The 24,570-nt window shown below is 34.4% G+C and overlaps 1 protein-coding gene and 1 long non-coding RNA gene across 5 annotated transcripts; one reads left to right on the forward strand and one right to left on the reverse strand.

Moving 5' to 3' along the window:
- Nucleotides 1-4,011: 4,011 nt before the first annotated feature.
- LOC123529392 (uncharacterized) lies at nt 4,012-14,523 on the forward strand. Of its 4 annotated transcripts, none has more exons than XM_053522393.1 (11): nt 4,012-4,161; nt 4,799-4,969; nt 5,310-5,346; nt 6,390-6,503; nt 8,110-8,228; nt 8,879-9,032; nt 10,109-10,275; nt 10,717-10,770; nt 11,510-11,630; nt 12,046-12,193; nt 13,075-14,523. In XM_053522393.1, the coding sequence occupies exons 2-11, from the start codon at nt 4,862-4,864 to the stop codon at nt 13,247-13,249; spliced, it is 1,197 nt and encodes a 398-aa protein (XP_053378368.1). In that variant the 5' UTR covers nt 4,012-4,161; nt 4,799-4,861; the 3' UTR covers nt 13,250-14,523. The 4 variants fall into 4 exon arrangements, with proteins under 4 accessions (XP_053378368.1, XP_045165645.2, XP_053378370.1 ...); XM_045309710.2 differs by having other exon boundaries at nt 10,723-10,770; XM_053522395.1 differs by lacking the exons at nt 4,012-4,161; nt 4,799-4,969; nt 5,310-5,346 and having other exon boundaries at nt 6,385-6,503; nt 8,062-8,228.
- Nucleotides 14,472-24,445, reverse strand: LOC123529393 (uncharacterized). Its single transcript, XR_008366879.1, has 7 exons — nt 24,212-24,445; nt 23,957-24,003; nt 23,744-23,788; nt 22,363-22,552; nt 17,586-17,632; nt 15,030-15,065; nt 14,472-14,582 (listed from the first exon to the last, which is right to left on the reverse strand). It is a non-coding gene; the product is annotated as an uncharacterized LOC123529393 (long non-coding RNA).
- Nucleotides 24,446-24,570: the final 125 nt, after the last annotated feature.

Consider the following 24,570-nt stretch of genomic DNA (forward strand, 5'->3'; position numbering starts at 1 on the left):
GTAGATGTGCAGGTGTAAAACGTACCCTGGCTATAATTAAGGATCTTACATGTCTGCCTGTGTAAGACGGGGTTTTCCCTAACCGAAGAATAGTGTGGAATGAAAAACCGAGCGTTAGCGAGTTTTTTTTTATCCAAGCTGTCCCAGGGTTTGGGAAAACAGCTGTCTTACAAAGCTGTCTTACACAGGCAGATATGTTAGATACTTATATATACACAGGCAGATATGTTAGATAATACTTCTTACCTATCACGCTAAGAAAAGATCGTGGAGAATATAATGATTTTACATGCCTGCCTGTGTTCGACGGAATTTTCCCTACCCGAGGGACAGTGTGGAAAGAAAACAGAGCGTTAGCGAGGTTTTTTATCAAAGGTGTCCCGAGCGTTGGGAAATTGGGATTTACACAGATCTTCCATTTTTTAAAGAAACAGCAGGTCGCCGAACAGGACAAAAATAAAAATTTTGCAGGTTCGGTTTGATTCAGCCTGTTTATGGACGGCATAGGATATGCATGCTACCGTCTACGTCCTCTAGCCTAGGGTTGAGTAGAAACTCAACAATTACATTTTTACTTAGCACACTTTCTTTGGAACCTTCAATGACACACTGTAGTGCAAAGTAAAGAGGCATATGCATGGTCCCCACTTCAAATCATGGTATAACTCTAAAGTAGAAAAAAAAAATGTGCAGAACAAAACTAACAAGACCCAAGGTTATGGAATATGCATATCACAGAAAATGTCAAAAGAAAAAAGGCAGGCACCATATCCAAAGGATGATTATATAAATGCCCAAAGCTATGAAAGTACTGTAATAATCCAGGCCGAAATATTCAAAATTAAACCATAAAAAGTACCACCATAAGCCTTGAAACACTCCCAGACCTTAAACTTGGTCTTACGCCCGGCTACCAGTATACTTTGGGAAAGTAATTTATAAACTACGAAAAACATACCATAATGCTCACTGAAACCAAACTGTCAGAAATGTATTAAAAGAAGATAGAATGCAACTAGAATGTGTCTGCAGGACACAGGGTGTATCCCCACTGTCACAAATAAGGGGCAATAATTAAAATGTTTGCAGTCTTTAAGGGGCATAGCCTCAACAAACATCTTATGAAAAGGATTCATTATTCTAGGCCATATACTTTTTGAGCTATGAACATCACAATAAAAAAATCCACCATTTTGGCTATTTTAAGGGCCATAACTCTGTAATAAGCGCTAAGATTCCCAAGAAGAATGCCAAGTGTGCAAGGTCACATCAGGATAAAGACTCAAGCAAGGTTTCATGAATTTACATCAAAAACTTTTTGAGCTAGGCACATTATTAGGTGAAAATGATAAAGACTCACGCAAGTTTTCATCCATTTTTATCATATACGTTTTGAGCTAGGTGCGTCACAAGGTGAAAATGTGCATTTTTGACTATTTCAGGGGCCATAACTCTGGAAATAGGGGGCGAGCCAGTTAGAAAATCAGAGATGCGCAAGTTCATATCATAATAAAGACTCATGCAAGGTTTAATCAATTTATATTAAATACTTTTTGAGCTAGGCGCGTCGTAAGGTGAAAATAACTCTGGAAATAGGGGGCGGAGGCAGTCAAAAAATAGGAAGTGCGCAAGTTTATATCATGATAAAGACTCATGCAAGGTTTAATGAATTTAAATGATTTTTTTTTTGAGTTAGGAGTGTCACAAGATGAAAATGTGCATTTTTGACTATTTCAGGGGCCATAACTTTGGAAATAGGGGGCGGAGCCAGATGGAAAATAAGAGATGCGCAAGTTCATACCATGATAAAGACTCATGCAAGGTTTAATCTATTTGTATTAAATACTTTTTGAGCTAGGCGCGTCATAAGGTGAAAATGTGTATTTTTGACTATTTCCGGGGCCATTACTCTGGAAACAGGGGGCGGAGCCAGATGAAAAATAGGAGGTGCCCAAGTTCATATCATGATTAAGACTCATGCAAGGTTTCATGAATCTAAATCAAATACTTTTGAGCTAGGCGTGTCACAAGGTGAAAATGTGCATTTTGTACTATTTCAGGGGCCATAACTCTGGAAATAGGGGGTAGAGCCAGACGTAAAATAGGAAATGTGCAAGTTTATATCATGATAAAGACTCATGCAAGGTTTCATCAATTTATATCAAATACTTTTTGAGCTAGGCGTGTCACGAACTTCAGACGGACGGACGGACGGACGGACGCACGGACAAGACCAAATCTATATGCTCCCACCACCCATTGGGTGGGGAGGGGGCACAAAAATAGTAAAGCGCAGTGCAGGCTTGATGCTTGAACCCTCTACTGTTAGAAATTAGTGGCAACGCTTTTTTTAGTCTCCGTGATGCTTTTACTCATAAATCTCCTGAAAAAAGGAACTCGAATAGGACAATCTTTGGGGTGGGGGTGGGGCTGGGGTTAGGAAGGGGGAGGGGGGATTGACAAGGTCTTTGAAGGTGACCGTGTGTGGGTACACAACTCCACATGTTGATAATAAATTTTCCCTATATAATGTTAAACAAGGGACCCCTCGGGCGTGGCATATATTGACCCCAGGTAATGATTTGAACAATTTTCATAGAGAACCACTAGCTAGAGCATGCCACATACTAAATATCTAAGCTCTAGGCCTTATGGTTTGAGACAAAAAAAAATGTTTTTCCTTATACAAGTCTATTTAAGCCATGTGCCCCCATCCCCCCGCGTTGGGGCCATTTTAACCCCAGGGGATATTTTATCAATCTTGGTAAAGGACTACTTCACAAGCTACACACCAAATATCAAAGCTCTAGGCCATGTGGTTTTGTACCAAAAAAAAAATCAAAGTTTTCCTTATACAAGTCTCTATAAAATATGTGGCCCCAATGGCGGGGCCATATTTTACCCTAGGTGGGATAATTCGAACAATCTTGGTAGAGGACCACTAGATGATGCTACATACCAAATATCAAAGCCCTAGGCCCTATCGTTTTGGGCAAGAAGATGTCAAAGCTTCTCCCTATATAAGTCTATATAAACCATATGACCCCCAGGGCGGGGCTATATTTGACCCTAGTGGGATAATTTGAAAAATCTTGGTAGAGGACCACTAGATGATGCTACATACCAGATATCAAAGCCCTGGGACATGGTTTTGGACAAGAAGATGTTAAAGTTTTTCCTTTCGGTTGCCATGGCAATCAGAATTTTGTACGGAATTAAATTCTTTAAACAATTTTTTTAAAGAAGATCATCCAAGGAACATCCCTGTGAAGTTTCATCAAAATTTGCCTGGTGGTTTAAGAGGAGATGTTGTTTAAAGGAAAGTGTGGGCGGACGCCGAACGTACGACGGATGGACGGACGCCGGATGATGAGCGATCACAATTCATAACTTAATAATGACATAGGAGTTTTAACTGAACAATCAGAGCGCGGCATTTTCAAGTACCTGTCAGTTTCCACTTGGGTAAAACGAGGTACTTTTACAATGAACATATAGTGACTTTAGAAGTAAATATCACACTATTTCAGAAGTCAAATTAGATTTTGACTGCACATGCCTCAGGTCATGCTACAAACTACAAATCTTCGAAGTTTCATCGAATTATTTTATGGATTTAATGGTTTTATTTTAGTTTAAAGTTTGAGATTTTACACAAGGAGTCTATGATAAAATCCGAATAAAATGTAATCATTACCCCAAGAGAATTTAGTATCATTCCGCAATGTCTCGGACATGTTAAAATTATGAATAGCTTGAGAAAAAAATACAAGTCGTACGTGTCATTATTTTCACCAACTGACTTGTGTTCGCTTCAATGGCTTCAAGGACAGAAGAGTTATTTTTGAAAAGCAATATATTTTAACAAACTCGTAAACTGAATAATTCAAAATAAAGTAAAAACATTTTTTTACATATATTTTGGCAGTAAACAATGGGGATTCACTCTCATTGAAAATCAGATAATATGTAACGCTTGCCCGCTCATTTCAGTGTGCAATAGTATTGTAAACATTGGTGACAATACATTTGTTTCAAATTACAGCCAAATTAAGTCCAGTTGATTGGTTTGGTTTTTAAATTGTTTCAAATATTCAGTTCTGACACTTAATTGTATCTGTGTATTTATTTGTAAGACAGGATGCCTACGGTCAGTGGATGGTGAGTTTGTTTAGATATATTAACAGCATGTATAATATGTGACAGTAATTTTATCTGTAATCTCTATTGTCGATAATGATTCAGTCAATGAAATAATCGGTAGAAAAACAAAAATGTAATTGACACTCGAGTTGTAAATTGTAAATGTAGAGGAGCTAACGTTTCACATTTTCTGAAGTTTTACACAAAGTGATATGAAATTTTGCATTTTAGAGCATATGTAGGAAATAGCTTTTATGATTGAAATACACAATATGTAGAACTGTTTTGACAAACAAATAGTGTCCTATATGTCACTATTGTCATTAAATTGTCTTTGAAGATTGTCTACACTGTATAAAAAATGAACAAATTGTGTATATTAATATAGAGTAGCAAAATCACCACTAGAGCCGAGATTTTACTCAAATTCTTTAATATAAATGAATCATTTTGTTACATGTGTAATTATGATAAGAAATAAATCATGAAACAAATATAATATATAGTTTGCTGTAAAATGAGAAATTAACTTCTTTGCAATCAGATGATCTTACGTCTTCAAAACTTGATTTAGAATTAAAATACCAATTACATTATATATATTATAATATTAGTTTTTAAGAAAGTACTTAACACTTAATCCTTTTTTCTTTAGTACCCAAGTCTCAGACTATGCTCTCATACTGTCGGGAGTTAACTGAAATGACGAAGAAAAACCATGAGAAGAACGCTTATAGCATTGCTGCTGACATTGGCAAGTGCTCATTGTCTAGTGGATGGACAACTGTACATAGATAACTCCTGCAAATGGTCTTATCAGATTAAGGTAACATAAGAAGTTATCACATACAACATCGACAGTGTCGAAAACAAAAATATTTATAACTGTATAAGCACTGATGAAGTAAAAACAAAAGAAATAAACACCTTCAGCATTGATGATATCGAAAAATTAATAAATAAGAAATATAGACACAGATATCAAACGAATGTAAAGTACATAAGTTTATGTGGACTGCACGTAAGAAAGACGTAGGAAAGAAATATTATGGTTAAAATAAAATCACAAACAAATTCAAGATATCAAAATTATATATATATTCAAACAACAGAAGACGTAGAATAAGAATAAAAACTAAATCATATAACGTTTATTTTTATTTCAGGACTTGTACAATGTCACCGTGCAAGATTTGGGTTCAGGTCTGTATCTGTTTTGTTAAATTTCCTATTGACGTGGTAAATAAAATGTTAAAGTTTTGATATGCTGGATATGAATCACATTTTTTATTAAAATAAATGCTACCAGGATTGTTATTATCAAAATATTGCATATGCAAAACAAATAACATAGCAACAGATTGGATTATCAAAATATCATGTATGTACAACCTAAACCGTAACAACAAAGAACGCAACCAAGCAAACAAATTAATAGCAGCTTTGTTTTGACGGATTCTGTTTATGGGAGGTAATGGAATGTGAAACAGGCTAGCCCATTATCCTAAGCACTGGCTTATGTACAACTCTCTTATAAAAGAACATTGAATGGACTTCACGATCCCAAAGGACCATAGATAACAGCAACACCGAGTACGACGGGAACTGTAACCGCTGCCGCCAACCCCACAGGTGTCTCGAACGCTGCTATTATGAAGGTTGAAGAAATCTATTAGATACTTTCTAGGCAAATAATGCAACCAAACCAAATTAGGGCCAACTAAGTTTGACCGAGTCTATTTATGAGAAGTAATGACATGTACAACACCTCTCACATCCGTATATAAATCTGGTATAATAATAATAATAATAATAATAATAATAATAATATATCCCACTAATAAAGTTATTCTGGACTCCATGATGAGTTCTATAGCAGATTTTAGAGCGTAGTATTGTTTCAAGAAAGAACAGTGCATATTTCCCGAAGTAAATCTTAAAATAAATGGTACAAATTTGTTATTTAATTAACCTAAGCTAAATGGAAAATATCGTCGTAAGTGAACTTTTTAACGCGACGACTCACATGAAACTGACGTTCCAAAAACGTAACGTATCCGATATGAAATGTGAACGTCAGTATGGAACATATTGACGATTCAGGTTACATTGTTTCTTAATGTAGGTGTATAAATGAGTATTTAATGGAGTGTAAGGTCTGTTCAATACAGCAGTTTGATGAAAACATCTTAACATAACAAATGACTCCTTGGTCATATTTTATTGCATTATTTCTTTCTTTTCAGTGTGTCCACAAAGCAGTATAATGCCACCCTCTGGCCACATCTTAGATCAAACTGACATGTATCGCCTGAAAATAAATCAAATAAACAATGGTAGGACGGCTGAAATTGACTGGGGTGAGTTTAATAGAATATGAGCAAAACTTGCAAGTGCATTGTACATTCAGTTTTTGGTCATGTTAACATGTCGAATACTGTCTTTAGATATATTACATTAAATTTATCTTTTAATTTAATATTAGTGTGCATATTTATATTGATTACGTATTTTTATAAACAGAAAACAACTTTTATTTTTGTATAAACAACATTTGTGCAATAATGTCAAAGGCAAGTTTTTCAAGATGGCGTCGTTCAAAGAAATTTTTGTAAATCGGCAACTACAATTTCAAAAAGATAGCTAAAACTCTCTTTTCTCACGGTAAATATCAAAATTGATTTGACATGACAGTAAGAGTTTTCCTTGCATTTAAGGATATCAAAGGATTTTGCGCGTTTAAACGGATATTAACTACATTAGGACCTCTTGCAAATCGCTCGAGAATCGATTGCGCGACTCACAGAATTGCCAGAAGTTCCAGGGTGGATAACACCCGTATAAACGCACAATGATAACATTTAATCCTTAATAACACAACAGGAAACAAATACTGTCAGTATGTATTTTTAAACAGAAACGTAATGATATCTTAAAGACAAATTATAGAATTTCTGTACATGTGTAGAGGTTCTGTCAATTTGCATGACTTTTAGCGACAACAAATATCATAACTACCACTTAAAAAACTCAGCTGGCGAGCTTCACTTTTTTTTACTGCCCTGTAACTATAGAACAATATCAAGGTTGGCATAATGAGTAAGGTATGATGCGCACTTTGTCTATGTGTATTTTTGTGTTTAAATCACATATATTGTATTTTATACCCACCGCTGTAGAAATTCATTTTTGAGCGGCTCCTGGTCTTGGAGCACGGTTGTTTCTATTGAGTCTTTGTCATAGAAAATATTCGAAAGTTTTGTTATACTTTGTTGCTGTTTACCTCATAAGTAAACGAAGCATAAAGTCGATGGAAAGCGACTACTTTTATTATTCTGGGAACAAGTGAAGAGTTTGATGTGTTTCTTAATGTATTTGTTTTGTCATAGTTTGTTTGTTTTACCTTTGCATTTTGTGTTCTGTTATCTGCACATCCGTACTTGTCTTATTGAATTTATTGTAAATACTGATATATGGATCGTGTGTTCTTAAACAAACTCATTTTGTATTAATTTTTGAAAATATGTCATATGAAAGTGGCCTCTGACATTTTAAAGAACAGAACTATTTTGCAGTTCGAAACTGTTGTTTGAATTGATGACCACAATGAAAATTCTATATTGGTGATTATACATATTACACATATTTTGATTAATACAGGATGTGCAGCTTTTGTAATGGGGTGACCCAAAATGACCATTCTGACATTTATTTAGGCACGCAAGAGCCCTGGTTATAAAAACCTGCTTCCTACAATCGGGCTGGATTATTTCATCGATAGAAAAGCTAATTCCAATAAGGTTTGTGTCCCCAGCTGTTCCATTGAGGCTTGAATCATCAGCTGTTTTGATACTATTCAATGTCAGATACACATTTTATTTCAAACATTGTGTTTATTCATTTTTTTTTTCACTCAAGTAGGGAACATGCAGTTTGGGTAAATTATGATGACCTTTCTTCATGCAGAACATGATAGCTGCTTTCAAGAATACTACATGCAGTTTGAAGCCAATTTCCAGCCCTACTGGCGACTCGACAATACTCGTAGAAAATGCATACGATTTATAGTGACACGTTTATCAACTGTGAGTATATTTCTTTACCATTTTTTGTGAGCGGTCTTTGAACTTAATTTACCATATTACAATATTCAAGACTGTAACTGCATTCTTTGGGAAGTTCTTATCTTAAACCTGTGATAATGAAAAGTTGATGCAATGAGCAAGCACATAATATTGCTGCATTTAATAAAATATACATCACACTAGCTGAATGTTATTCTTACTAATCCGTCTTGTATTTTTTTTTGCTCAAATGGTTGAAACAGCTTGTCCCCAGCAGCACCATTTAATAAAACTGACACTTTGGGCACTGTTTTACATGTTGTTTGCATTTAAATCTCTTTATAGGTTATACATACTAAAATTTATGATAAAAGACATGATTTTTTAAGTAGTATCAATTTCCATAAATTATATGGGGATGTACCAGGGGACCTTTTACGGCCGCAACACGGCACATAAAAACTATCGTTGTTAAAATGTTTGATCTTTGGAAGCACAGAACACAATCATTTAAAATTGACAGAAAGTTCAAGAATGTACTGCAGAGACCACGACTACATTAATGAGACCATCTGTTAACAAATTCCTAAGGTATACAAACCGATTTTAGTCATAGTTTTATCAGTACATGTAATTTTATATTTCAATTTTACGTATCAAATTTTCTACAGAAATGGGCATACGACAGAGGCAGTCGTCTCTATTTCAACTGTCTCCGAATAAACTCGAGAGAAATGGGAACTCTCGCGATTAAAAACAGTAAACACAATGTCGACATGACTTGTCCAGAGAGGAGTTCTTCGGATTCTATTAAATTTGATCTTGGTAGGTAATGTTATAGATCATACTGGTTACTTTAGTTAGTTTACAATATCTATACTGACAGTAAATCGTTATTAAATAAAAAATAAAATCAACCAATTTGTGTCAATGCAACTGCTTATGTGCACGGTATATGTTAAGGTGTACGGTCTAGTGTCTGCCGTGCCATATTAAAGTTCGCAAAACGATATTGCACACATACCTTCAATAATAAATAAATACAATCTGTTAAAAGATCCATTGGAAGCACAAAATTCAACCAAGCAAAATGATAGCTGATCTGGGTTTGACTGAGTATGTTCACGAGAGATAATGAGATATGCAACACCCCGCACGCCCCCTAGCACTGGCTTAGGCGGAACTCGCAGTATAATTGAGTGTACTCCATGATCCCAAAGGACACACTAAAAATCTGTACACCACAACAATCATCATTCTGAAATATCACATGCGATAAAAGTTGATACAGCTGATCTCTTCACAAATCAGTTATATTGATTTGGTTTTATTTCATTTTTTATAGTTATACGTCTTTAACGCGATGTCAGTTGATAATCCTTTCTGACTTTGTGTCTTATTATGCAACAAAATCACTTTTGTACGACACAGTTATTAGGTCAAAGCGTCTTTATCGTCATAGCTGTGCACTAGAAAAGAAAACCACACGACACAGGCAAATCTTGTATCGCGTTTAGAATAGAAATAATAAATCTCGAATTGTGATTTTCTCCTGAATAACATTATTATTGTTCAGGTATGTATTATTATAGTACAAGGGCTATACAATGATACAATTCCTCCGCATAAGTGCATAACTATGAAAATATATCAGCCTAGCTAATTGTAAGCAGAATCAGGTTTTATCATAGAAAAAGTCTAAGCCTGTTCATGGATGGTAATGGAAATGCATGCTACCGTTCATGCTGTCTGGGTCATATTTTGTCATACAGTGTAGACATGGATTTCTGTATTCTCGTCTTGTTTTGATAAGAGGAGTTTCAATGGACTCATGTACTTTCATATATGTAGAGTTGAGTAGTGGAGTGTCAATAATTCATGTATATCATCATTATTTACAGGATGTGGATTTGATAAGACGAGAGTCGAAATTGACAACTGTTTGTCAGTAGAATTCCGGGGATTACACTCCGATACTGATTTCAGGAGAACAAAAATAGAATACAAAGGAATAAAGAATTGTACACATACATACGACGGAACACATATTTATTGTTTTAGTGACCCGGTATGTAAGCGTAAATATTATGATATAAACACATCTTCAAACGTAACACTTTTTTTTGTTTTTGCTAAGTCGTACTGGATAAATGTTTTATTTTAGAATACTCTTTTTGAAAGAGTACCAAATATTAAAATGGTGTCAATTATAATAAACATCAAATGTATGATGTGCATATGGACTCCAATGCATAAATATCTGACTTTAAGTAAAATCATTAAGCTCATGTATGTACAGACTGACAGGGACTCAAGTTTTGATAGCAGTTCATCTATATGCAACACTATAGTCAATGCAAACAAATAAGTAAACCATATAGAATTTTGCACTATACTGAAAATTTGTAAAACAAAATATTTCGCATAATAGCATCTAAATCTAATATTTTCCTCAAGTATTAAATTAAGAAGCATAATTTTTAAAAAACACATTTTTGTTTTCTAAAAGTTTCAGGGACACCTAAATTTGCCAGTCTATGGAGATGGGATATATTCTATTGACGTAAGTCTGTTTACCACTTTCTTACTAGGAAAGACTTTTTGGCGTCTTTTTCATACAAGATGTTCTTTACAATATGCATGATAACAGCTAAATGTCATAACTGTACCATTTTGTATTATTAAAACGTCGCTAGGACCCAGGAGAAGCCATGTTTCAAACACTGTCTACCCAAAATAAACTACATGTATATATGCATGTGTAAACGATTGACATATACACAAAATACGGAGTCAAAGTATAAAAACTAGATAACAACCAAAGGAACACAATGGGGCTACCCTTTCGAATGGCCATAAGCAAAACACCACCGGGCAAAAAATATTTTGTTTGTGTACGTTTTTGCTTCTAAAAGATACTTGATTATTAAGAACTGATTTTCATGAGAATCTAAATATCTTCTTTTTGCTGCGTAAATTACATTTTTAAACATTTTTTTCTACATAGTTTACATATTTTATGATAGCTTTTATAAACATAGACTGCTTAAAACTCAGTGTAGCACTTTCCTTTAACACTACCAAATGGAATTTAATTTTGAAACGTTCCGCTTGAAGAAACATTTCGAGAAAAGCAACTTTATAAATAAACGAATGTATACCATGACAAAATAAGAAATGAATAAAAACAACAAGAAATAACCTACACTTCTGAATAAAAGCATGTATATTTAGACGTTTAGATAGTATGTTATGCAAAAAAAAGTGAATGAATTACACAATAAATTACCTTACGTTTTCAGATTATACTGGTATGCAACGCATCTGGTGAAGTGGCATATAAAACATTCCATTTTGAGGAAAATGTAACGAAAGCTAGTTCCTGTTCAATATATAATTCTTCAGTTCGTTCTACGTGTGGAGGTATTTGTCTTTCTTGTTCTAAGTAGTAAATGTTTTCACGGAATTGTAAGCAAAATGTATGCCCGCATCTGTCTTGGTGTTCTGGATTATTTTTTCCACATTTCCTCTCTTTGTAAGTTTAGTATCTTCAAGTAAATACCAACATTTCCTTTATCGGGTATTATAACATAGTTTCAATTATATGAAGGTTTTTTTTCTTTATACTAATGTAAATATATTTTAAAAATAACGAAATAGTCAGCCTTTCCTAATCATTTCACATCTCTTGTACAAAAGCGAGGCCCTATCCTCGTTTTAATTTAAAGATTTCGATAATATTAATAATCTTTTGTACCAAAGAGAGGTTTTATCACACTTTTAACTTCAACAGCTATTTTGTATCTACTAGTATATTATTTGATATTAATAATTTCAGTTTTAGAGACTACAACACAATCGAAAGAAGTATCAACAGTTTGGTCCTCGTCACCACAGAATCAATTATATACATTAATTACTGTCGTCTCAGCGATTGGTACCGTTGTAATAATAGTGACAGTTGTTTTTATACATCAAAATAGAAGGTAAAAAGCCAACACTTGAAAAGTAGTAAATAGAATTAGCAAAATAGAAGTACTGTAATCAATATAGTAGTTTGAAAAAGAAGGAAGAGAAAAAATATATAACACATTACATTTGTATTATATGGAACACAATATAGTTGCAATTGATGTGCATTGTTAAGTTCTATGTTTCCAGACGATCTTCTCAGATGTTGTAATTGTGTTAGCAATTAACTAGTAATCAGTTGGTTTCTATTATCTTAATGCATTGGCCATTGGGCTGAATTTAGGGTAAGTGTGAGCTTGGCATGTCCTAAAGCGGGTTGCTTGACCCTCAGTTGTCCTCACTGCATGGTAGCCTACACTTCTAATTTTGTTTCCATATTTTAATCTATTACGTGTTCATACATTTAATAAGGTTGGTTTTCCCTTTTCATGGTGCATTTGATTTTCTTTGTTTTAATATGCACATGCCAGATTATCTATGGTATATAGATAAGTCATCATTCCAAAGAAAACATGCTATAAATTGCCTCGAGTTGATATTGCGATGGTTTGTCATGATTTCAAATTAACTGACATAAGTACATTTATATAAAATAAAAATGGTATGCCAATCATCAATTAAGAAAATAAAACATTAATGAGCTGACATCTTAGCTTTAGTGAATGTAAGAAATCTAAAGCAGATACAGATCGTTAATTATATCATATTTAGAGGGATACTTGATAGAACTAATGAACTTCTTACATCAGCAATATAAATGTATTGGAAATCTGATTACGCATTAATTTGTATCAAACAGGACAAAACATACATCATATATTATTTTTACACCAGTGAGATCTGAGTAGTGCTTCAAAACGATATGAAAACGAATATTGTTGTTTCTGTCTTCCAGAACAAAGAGGAATCAGCAAGGGAGAGATACCGAAGAAAGTCAGATAAATACCGGGGGACATGAGATGCAAATGCTATGTGGAAATGAGTTAAATGGAATCACAAAAGTAAATACTTGTGAAACCACAAACTTACAGACCGAGGAAAACAATGATGTCAAAGAAACTATTTTGTGAATTTGTATGAAATGTTGATTTATATAGCTTCTATAGATGTTATTAACTATTACAAATGCCGTGTAACGGCCGTAAAAAGTGTCCCCGTACTTGGACTCGTTGTTATGATATTTTCTAGTCATAATGGATCATGGAGTCCATTCCATGCATACTAGCGTTCAGCTAAAGCCAGTGTCAGGGGTAGGGGCTTGAGTGGTGTTGCAAATTTCTTAACCTCCTGAACAGTTTCAGTGAAATTTAGTCCGCTGTTATTTTGCTTGGTTGCGTTCTACGCTACCAAAAGATCTTCTTTTAATCAAGACGGCAAACTGACTCCGTTGTTACCAAAACTGGCCGAGAATCAAGGTGAAGTACCCTCCTGTGCTTGAAATAAATATAATTCTCATTTTGGCTGTGTACACTTTAGTCATGTGTAACTGTTTTACTTGAAAAACTGCCATAGATTGCGCTTGACGTGTTAATGAAATTTTGCTGTGCTTTTCACATGCACATAAGATGTGATATATTTTTTTCAGATCGCTCAGCACGACGTTTTATGTTATCTTATTTGTGTTAAGTTGTTTCAGCTTGAACATTCCGGATTGAGTTACCAGTACACCCACTTTCGTAGTGTTTTGATATTTTAATCACCATTTGGATATGGTGCCTACTTTTAATATTGTCTTTCAGTTGTTTCTGTGATATGCAATCTCCAGATCTACGATCCCTACTCTAAAATCCAGTTATTTTAGTTCTATTCATTGATTTCTCGTTAAGGGCTAGTTCATTATTTCAGTTGGGGACATACGCTCCTTTTCATGGAATTGCACTCATTGAAGGTTCCATGTACAACGCCATATGAACTTATCTGCGGATGTCTCTAAATTGTAATTTCATACTTGTAACATGTGCAACTGCTCAGAGGACTTGGATAATATATTACCTCGTCTGTATTTCTGCTACCACCTTTGAACAGGCTCGGCAACATTTTCAAATTTGTCGCGTTGAGCGACCTGTGGAGTTTCAATTTTTCTATTTTAGATCTTAAGTTTTTGAAAAATAAACTGATATGTTAGTAATGCAACGTTCATGAACATCAAAAAATACTATATCATTTTTGATATCATGAAACTAGAAAAAGGTATTTTTTCATCACGTACCGTTACTTTGTATGTTCGAATTTGAATATTTGTTATATATGTTATATAAATTGTCGTGTACATTCCAATACAATAAAAAGGCATATTTTCTTTGAATCAAAACTTTATTTTTTTAAAAATAAAATTACAACTAAACTGATTGTTTTATAATCTTTTTAACCAAACAATAAAGCTGCTGTCCCAACTGCTGTAGTCTGAAAATGGTAACTTACGATGAACGAGACATATTATACACTAAAGTATATACTTCAAAAACACCTTACACTCTGATATTAATAATTTCCTGAGATCCTCCTCCAATACTAGTATAATAATTTTCAAAACAGAGACTTTCGCGTCTGCTTAGGATTAAAAGTTACATATGAACATGATTCAAGTTGAGACAGAAAATTCAGCCAAAATCTGTTTTATTCATATTTTCCCCTTGATCTTATTGAGTAAACCACGTGTATATGAGTTTTTCAATTAAATATTCCCCATAGAAACACTGGTTTTAATATTTTATTTACAAATACTAACCTGAAAAAAAAACAACATGTTTTCTCAATTTCAAAAATATGGATATAAAATACTAGTCACTTTTAATATTTATAACACTGCAAACATATGAACAACATTTCTTGACCATATATCATACTTACTTCTTATCCTATAGGACTAGATTCATCGTGCAAGTGCTGAAATTGAAAATAGGTTTTGCCTTTTGGGATATTTTAGAAAATGTGTTTAATGGTGAATATTACACAAACCATAACAAAACCACACGGCTTATTTGTCCATTCCTTCCTAAAGCTCGAGGGTTAATCCAGAAGTAATTCACGGAAGCCATAATATAAACGTGTATAAAGAAAAGAAAAGAAAAATCCCTACCCAAGTGTATTGATTTATTTGCAATATTTTTTGTCCCCTGCCTTTTTCGAAGAAAAAAGGGAGACATAGAAATAGGCTCAAGACCCAGACACCTAGCTCCAAAGTCAAGGTCACACTTAGAAGTCAAATGTTAACATGGTCTGTTTCTTGTCCGATCCACTGCCATTCATCAAGGCACAAATGTTCCCCATAACGAGTTGATGTATCATGTGCAAGACCCCGACTCCTAGCTCCAAGGTCAAGGTAACCTTTATGTTTTTGTCTGGTCATTAACTTTTTTATGCATTGGTGTATATTTAAATAACTTGGCATAAATATTCACCAATGCAAGACATTCAAACTCCAACGCAGTGATCTCCCTTGCCGCTTCGCTCATTGATCACTGCCAACACACTGTTTTTCGAACTCCAGCGCAGTGATCTCCCTTGCCGCTTCGCTCATTGATCACTGCCAACACACTGTTTTTAGCTAAAATTCAGCTAAGTGGACTTCTTTTAATTATATAGTTATTTAGTTAATTTTACCCCAATGTTTTCGAAGTTTACACTTCTTTTAGCACAGGCGAATGTTCCATAATGAAAAAAATAACGACTGTGAATGAAAATAGTATTTATTTACACGACCGGTAAGTATCCTGAAACGAAACTGAAAGTAAACAAACGAGTATGTCGACGTTAATCTTTGATGCCGTTCACGATAATTATGCTGCCATTGACCCCAAGCCGAAACAGATAGAGGCTTTTGAATATTTTCCTGCTGGCCAAGATATTGTCAAAAGTTTGATATATTTCTGTATTATATCAAATATAAATAAGTTTATTTTAAAACCGATCATCACGTGATGAACAATGGTCACGTGAATGTAACGTTGGCAGTGATCAATGAGCGAAGCGGCAAGGGAGATCACTGCGTTGGAGTTTGCAAGACATTGTGTCATGTGCGAAGGTCGATGTCACATGCACCCAAGCTAACTTTCTTTTTTTGTACATGAAATTACCTCCCTTTTATATGATAAAGTACAATACATGTGCTGTTATATCAGTTTTCCCACTAATTTAAAAATGAAATTATGTTTTAAGTAAAATGATTGGTATTGATAGTTATAAAAATCTGTTAACAATTGTAGACTTGTATAATGCAAACCCAGGCACAAGTTATAACTTAATGGTATACTATAGTATATTGGTAAATGCAGCATTACTATTGCTGCATTACATTAGATTGATATGTAGTATTGTTGCAATACATTAGGTTGATATGATATGCAGACCAACAGTAGAATTAACTTTTTCTGGTTGTAATTTAAAAACAAGTTTTACGTACCATAATTATAAGTGTCATGCATTTCATTTGTTTATTAATTACCTCCCTTAATATGATAAAATATTTCATAATATTTTCATTTATTTTTCCTTACCAATTTAAAAACAAAACCACATTAAATCTTTAAAATGCAGATATTAGCATTTGAAAGCATTCACCAGTTATAGATTTTCAGACATTTTCAAACTTCATAACGTCTTCATGAATTATATGATATATAGAATCTAGTTATGATTTGCATATATTGTTTGTATGTTGTCCTATTACTTGGAAGATGTTTTATTGGCTTGCAATATGTTTTGTGAGGGACATTGGTAACTCTGTTATAAATTCTTGTCTTAAAAGTATCATAAAATTGTATCGTTTACTTATCAAGGTATTGAAAAGTACAGGCCGCCACAAGCCGCTGACGTTATTTGCGTCAGAAACTGAAATTTTGTAACAGATCAGTAAGAAGACTAAGCGCTAAACAGGGAAGTTTAACTGTTGTTTCCATGGTTAATTGCTGAAAGATGTTACTTTACACCATTACAGTTCCATTATGTGCGTTAATTTGATGTCAAATGGTGATTGTCTTTGGTTGTTTTTCTTTTTAAGAATGAAAGGCAAAGACCCTGTGTGGAGAAATGACGTCATTGGTGAGCACTGAAATTATATGTATCTAAACTAAACAACCCTACAACCCTAGAAAAGAATATTTATCCGTGTAATCAGAAGAGCGCACATCTTGATGTCAGTAATAAGAACTGAATTAGCGCACATTTTGATGGCATCACTGTTATAATATAACAATGAATAAATGCGCAATGGACGCAATGATATTACTTTTGAATCAACCCTCGTATGTATTTGATTTATATTTCTCAGACATATCCATACTTGAAAGAAGCAAATTTATAAATATTTCTTGAAGGATTAGAATAACCTGTACCACGATGAAACGGAATTCAAAATGCATACTACACGTACTTTGTTTAAAGTACAAAATAAAAGGTTATTTTTACCTGGATTAGGTACTGTTCAAAGAGATGTTTTTCTGCATCTGGGAGAACTATAAAGAAATAAACAAAAACAGTCAAGAGACAAGGTGAAATGACTACAGAAAACAGCGACATCTACCGTACCCCATATAATTGACATATACTTGGAATAATCAAGTTTATTTAAATCATTATACTGTTATCAGTGAAGCATAATGCCTCTTACATGCATGAATCTGTACTGTGACCTATTAGGAAGATCTGTAAAATTTCCCACAGTCTTTGACTGCCACCTGGGTAAATAAATCCTGAATAAGCAATTTATCAAGTTGAAGGTAAACAGATCTGAGTTCTAGATAGCACAGCTTCGGCAAATGAAGTGCCATTAGTAACTGGCCTATCATAAATCTTCCTAAATGTGCACTCCCTTGACCACTAGCTCTTGTGTTCTCAATATTGTTGCCAATGGCAACCTTGTTCTATTCGCCTGAGAAACTGATGCTGATCTACAGCTGTGCAGCCTGAATATAGAAACATCTATCCCTGCATGTTTTAATAATTTTTTTTCACCCATCGTCCAAGAGTATCCTTAGATATTTTTTTATGCGGTTTGCAAACAACTTATTAACAGTGATTGTTTATTCACTCTAAGTGGTATTGTCTCAATGAGATACTGCCGAAGAAGAAAAACAATACATAATGTTTTGACTGGATATTCCTTAAACATTAATCCGCTCATAATGATAATTTGGCCTGGTTTGTTTCAAAAAGATCTCCGTACCTTATTTTTACATATGAATCTGAAAATTCAATATTCCTAATATCAATTAAGTGCAAAGATTGCAGTCTTTGTCCAGACAATAAACATAATAACATAACAACATTCATTGTAAGCTGTTTCAAATTATTCTCAACACTTACATTTTCAAGGTAACTAAGAACTCTATTTACATTCCATGTAACATTATACCTGGGCAAGGCAGGTCGTAACAAAACAAAACCCTCTCATAAATCTTTTCACCAAATTATGTTGACCCACAGGGTAATTTAGACCATTTGTCATGTCAAATGAACTGATGGCTGATCTTGTAGTATTATTGGCACTATAACCTAATCCACAATGATAAAAACTAGCTAAGAATTCTAAAACATTGTTCACATATGGTGAAAAGGGATGGTATTCCGTTCACAACAAAAATAATCCCCAAACTGAGTTTTGTGGTACTTTTCCACGATTGCGAAATGATGTCAGTAACATTGTTTGATAAGCCTTTGGCTTTGAGCTTCTCCCGAGACTCGAAAAACTGCTAAATGTAGTTTCTTTAATGGACGATTGCATATTTTGTCCGGTAACATGAGTAGGTTTATATTTGACTGGTAACAGAAGTGGGCATGTTATGCACATTTTTATCATTTGCAACTTGTGTTGGCCATACTGGTGCAACAATTATTACTTCCGCTTGTTCTTGTTGTATTTTTTGTAATACCTGCCCTATCACGCCGAAAGGAGGAAAAAGATAGTTTAGTTCATTTGACCAAGACTGCAAAATTGCATCTACTGCAACAGCATTTGGGTCTTCCCTCCACGAATAAAATCTATACACTTGACAATTCAGTCTATTTGCAAAAAGATCAGTATCTGGTGTACTGAAAACATTACAAATAGATCTGAACACATGTTGATTTAACTTCCATTCTGTGTCTAAGTTAAACTTTCGTGATTCCTGGTCTGCCTGCACATTGACAGAACTCTTTTCATGTTCCGCAGATAACCATATCTTCCTCTCTATGGCAAACAGCCATATTTCCCGGGTTATTTCATTAAGCTTTGATTTACTTGACCCTTGTTTGTTTATGCAAATAACTGTGACTGTATTATCTGATCGTATTCTGACGTGAATATCCTGCAATCTTTACAAAAAGACTGCAGTGCTAATAAAACAGCCTTAAGCTCTAGATAGTTAATATGGTTGTATATCTCATTGACCACCTGTTGATTTCTTATTCATAACAGTGGCGTTCCCAACATATTCCTTTATCTTTTGTGGTGCTGCTGGATCTTTTGATTTTATGGAGTCAAGTGCACGAATTATTGGCACAAGAACTGTTGACAACTGGGAATTTTTTTTATATTTTGAACATCGATGGACTTTGCCTCCGCATCTAACTGTCTCCATAAAATATTGTCCACCTTAACGGTCTTAAGGTATTCAATGTTTTCTGGTCACAAATATTTTAAATGCAATTTCTGAAGCTTGTCCTTATCTATGGGTGCTTTCAAGCAGTCATTTGCCAATGTTGCAAGACTATCAGATACTTTCTCCCCTGTTTCTGCTTGAGATTGGAAAAACTCCCCAAGTTCTTGGAGAAAATCCTCATCAAATCCATTATTGGAAGACTCTTCATCATCTTCCAGGAACTGATCAATTATTTCATCAATATCAATCTGGTCTGAAGATTTACTAGTACTTTCCCCCTCCTCAGACAGTTTTCTGCTTTGCTTAGCATAAGGCTCTGTTTCGTCTTCATGATTGTTTTTCCTTTTCAAGTTATTAACGTCTTGTTGCAACTTCCTCATAGAATTTTGAAGTTCACTTTCATGACTGTCTATATATACAGCTGTTTCGGTCAAATTCAGTAGGAGTTTCTCCCCTTTATCCATAAATCTTGACATGCTGTTTGCCCTTCAAGTGCCTCTGTGGTCACTTCAGCAGGAAGTGACCCACTTCCACTCTCAGAATACATGAGAAAATGTCTGAAAAGCAGAGCAGTAAATTGCTTCACTTTATCTTAAGATCTTATCTAAGACCCCATCTAAAGAGCAGTGTAGAGCTAAGATGTATTGCTCCATTATATTTATCACTATGATCTAACTGACCGTTTCTTTTTCAGAAAAAAGGTCAAACTATAATTCTATTGAGTCAGTATCAATAAATAAATATTGTACAATGTTACTTTTAACATCCATTTAGGATTACCATATTGGTATTTAAATTGCTTTTGAATAAAACAATTAAGCTCATTGAAAACCATGACCTTTTCATGACCTTTTCATGTAATGGCGAGACAAAAGCATGTAATATGGAGTTATGTCCCGAATAACCCTTGAAGTTTTATGTACAGTTATCTTGAGCATGTAGTTTTTTTTAATCTTTTATACATGGTATGGTACCCTGTGGGAATTTGCCATTTTGGCTTGATAAATATGACCTTTTCGGGTCCTAAGTGCCACTTTGGCTTTATCTCAACCCTTTCGGTTCTATGCCATTTCGGCTTCATCTCAACCCTATCGGGTCTATGCCATTTCGCCTTATCACAACCCTATCGAGTCTATGCCATTTCGGCCTCATCACAACCCTATCGTGTCTATGCCATTTCAGCCTCATCACAACCCTATCGGGTCTATGCTATTTCGGCCTCACCTCAACCCTGTCAGGTCTATGCCATTTCGACCTCATCACAACCCTATCGAGTCTATGCCATTTCGGCCTCATCACAACCCTATCAGGTCTATGCCATTTCGGCTTATTAATATTCCTCTTCTTTCAAATGGAATGAAATGCCATTCAGACAATCTTCTTCCATAGATTTTAATTGTACTACATGTATGCATCGAGAAATGATTGCAAAAATATCTGTAATAAAGAAAACTTATCCTTGTAATAGGAACAGTATCCCTAAAAAGTAACACTTGTATCAGATTCAATAAAAGTTGAAATATTGTATTAGCTCAATCAAAAACCTGACTTTCTCCTCGCTGTGTGAACCTCGCACTGTGGGGTCCACCAAGGGAGTTATACATTTGATAAAATGGATTCCCTTGACCTTGTTTGGTCTTCTTTCGACAGCCGTTTTCTAAATGACAAGTTCACATTGCAATTTTATCATGATTTTTTTTCACCAACACTATCACTTTCATTATACAATTTTTTCATGTCAGCAAGCCCTTCAGACTCATCTGCACTATCCTCTTCACTTTCTGATGACACTTCCTCAAGGTCGTAGCATGCAGGGATAGTGTCATTCACATCACTTACATTGTTTCTAACCACACACTTTCTAACCAGACTTTATCGTTGTCTGATAAAATCTTGGTCATTTGAACTTGAACTTTCAACGTATTCATAAGTAAAGCCTGTTGTTGCAACATTGCTTGCATTAGTTCATTTGCAGACATGCTTTGGTCCGCAGATTTGGACATACTTTGGTCCTCACGAATAGGTATACTTTGACCCGCAATATTGGGCATACTATGGCCCACAAGCTTTGTTGAACAGGATTGCTCTGATGTTTCATGCATAACTAAATCTTCATCACACTGACACTGCATGTAATAAACACTCCTTGAAAGTCAAAGTCTAATCACAGTATAAAATAATCCAAAAATGTTTTGATAACAAAATCACAATTAAGGTCTGATTATTCAATGTATCCATTCTCCAAATAAGATATAATAATTCCTATTTTTATATTACACGTAGTCCCTAAATTAAATCATCTACTCAGCAAATTCTCGTCTTATCTGCTTGATACCAACATCTGTACTGATTGATAACGCATTTGATCTCTCACGTGACTTTCTCACGTGACTTTCTCAGTATACATGTGTGATTGAAGTGGAATGCTCAATTAGCTGTAAAATGCTTAATTCTAGTACCTTATCATGGGCAGTACAGTATGATAGACTATTTTTACCATTTACTTATAATTGCAGAACAGTCCAAATTTGAGTTTTAGCAGGAGAGTAAAAAAACAAGAAACATTATTAATTTACATATCCAATTAAAGGAGAGGAACATACTGTCTATTATCCTTAGAACTGTAGAATAACCAAGTTGGTCGATGAGAATTGTCAGTTGGTTATTCTCAGCTGCTGTAAGCATCTTGATAATAAGTTGTTGGTCTGTATCTGTCAGATTCTGGAACGCTGGGTTCTCCTTTGCGGCTTTTAGTACTTGAACAAGATTGCTACTTTGTCTCTTTCCTACGACCTGTTCGTAACAGTCACAAATAAAGCACACAGATAAATATATGGGTACCACAAAAGCAAAGTAAACACATAAGATCGACTTCATACCAATGACATGCCTCTCATGAACAGGCTCAATCAATCCGACTCTGCGATTATTTGCTTGTTTGCTATCTATGATTCCAAAGGATTTTCTTATAGATTGAATTAACTATCGCAACATCAGTCTTTGACTCTTCGACAGTAAAATGTCTGCCCGTACTTGCACTCAGTGTTCCTATATTTTCTGGTCATTGTGGATCACAGATTCCATTCAATGTTATTTAGAATTCCGCTCAATACAGTACTAGGTGGTATGATTGGGGTTGCATATTTCATTACCCCTCATTAAAATGTCGACGCTAATAGTATCTTATTTTGTTGCTTTCCGTGCTTCTAAGGACTTAATTACAGTTTTTGTTGACTTAATGAAAAAAATATTCACAAGACAATTTAAGAGACGTGATTATCAGCATTGTACAGAGAATGAAATAGATATCTAACATCAGTCAAAATTAACTCAGTTATTTCGATCCGCAACAAGTAACTTGATGGATAGAGCCTACCACCATTTAAAGAAAGAAAAAAAGAATGTTAGTAATGATCCGAATGTTGTAAACATGATTATAAACTGTCTATTACTTTGAACATTCATAAGCTGATTTATCAAAGCACTTGCTTGCGCAAACAGTGTTAACATGTGCATTCATGAACTTATTTATCAAAACACTCAATTGCTAGCGCTTACAGTATCAAACATGAACACTCATGAACTTATTAATCAAAACACTTGCTAGCGCTAACAGTATCAAACATGAACACTTTTTTATCAAAACTCTTGCTAGCGCATCAGTTTAAAAAACCGAGCATTTATGAACTTATTTTATCACAGCTAACAGTATCAAGCAAAAACACATGTCGGCTTTAACAATTATTTAAAAAAAAATACCTTTAGTATTATGTCTTTACAATGATCATTACGAAACGTAAAATTATCTATATATGTCGTTTTTAAAGCAATAATTAGTTAATATCTGAATGATACATGTGCATTATGAAAAACACACTATTTCTTCGAACATTTATCAATATTTTAGCATTGACACATTAAAAGAATGAAAAATAAGTTCAGTGTGTTTTGGCATGTGTTATCGTAGTCGAATAGAAATCTTACCGCTGGAGACACTGTTGTTACTTAATGTTCCTCTAGAGCAAGCTCCTGAAATAAACACATGCGCAGTTACCATCTATCTATGGTATTTCATATTGTTCTCATATATTCGACTGGTTATGAGAAATTAAAAAGAAAATTAACATGTTTTTCTAGGTATTGGGCACCTGTGAAAGTTCATTTTCGCGACTTAGTCAAATACACTTTAATACGTACATTCATAAGATAAGTTGTCAGTACATGTGCTTCGGCGGCAGGAAGTTCTGAAAGAAAATAAACATGTATTATCCAAGGAATGTAAACAAAAACTTTTTGTAAGAAGCAACACACTTGTTTAATAGAAGTACAAATTTCACATCATATATGAGAAATTCTAAGTATTTAAATTAAACAAGATTTCAAAAAAATCATAACCCGTAGATCACAAACTTCTACCCGGCTTCTAATTGCTACTACAACAACTGTACTTACTATCAATAACAGCAAGCACATTGTGAAATCCCACAGAGTCAATGTAGGACTTGAGTTCTCCGGCTTCTGTTTCCGCAATTAACTCGATAACCAGTAACTGGTCATGGTGACTTAGTGTGCGAAACGACGGAGACTGGTGGGCAGCTTTCAACGCGTCGATTAAAGACGCAGACGACACGAAGAAGCTTGTTGCAAACACACACAAAAACAACAAGGACTTCATTGTTTTCCTGTCTGCAGAAAAGGTAGAATTGTATTTTACTTGCATGTTTGCTCGATATGTGAAAAAGAATAGAAACCAAGGTAGTATAATGAGATATAAATATAAACATACAAACAAACCAGTTTAAGGAACCAAG

This window comes from Mercenaria mercenaria, chromosome 13 (assembly GCF_021730395.1).
Source record: "Mercenaria mercenaria strain notata chromosome 13, MADL_Memer_1, whole genome shotgun sequence".
Taxonomy (NCBI): Eukaryota; Metazoa; Mollusca; class Bivalvia; order Venerida; family Veneridae; genus Mercenaria; species Mercenaria mercenaria.

Bases quoted from the DNA above. Each gene is read 5' to 3' on its own strand.
- LOC123529392 (XM_053522393.1), top strand. From the start codon at position 4,862: ATGAGAAGAACGCTTATAGCATTGCTGCTGACATTGGCAAGTGCTCAT. The intron at 8,229-8,878 runs GTGAGTATATTT...AATTTTCTACAG, and splicing joins TAGTGACACGTTTATCAACT to AAATGGGCATACGACAGAGG. The intron at 12,194-13,074 runs GTAAAAAGCCAA...TCTGTCTTCCAG, and splicing joins TTTATACATCAAAATAGAAG to AACAAAGAGGAATCAGCAAG.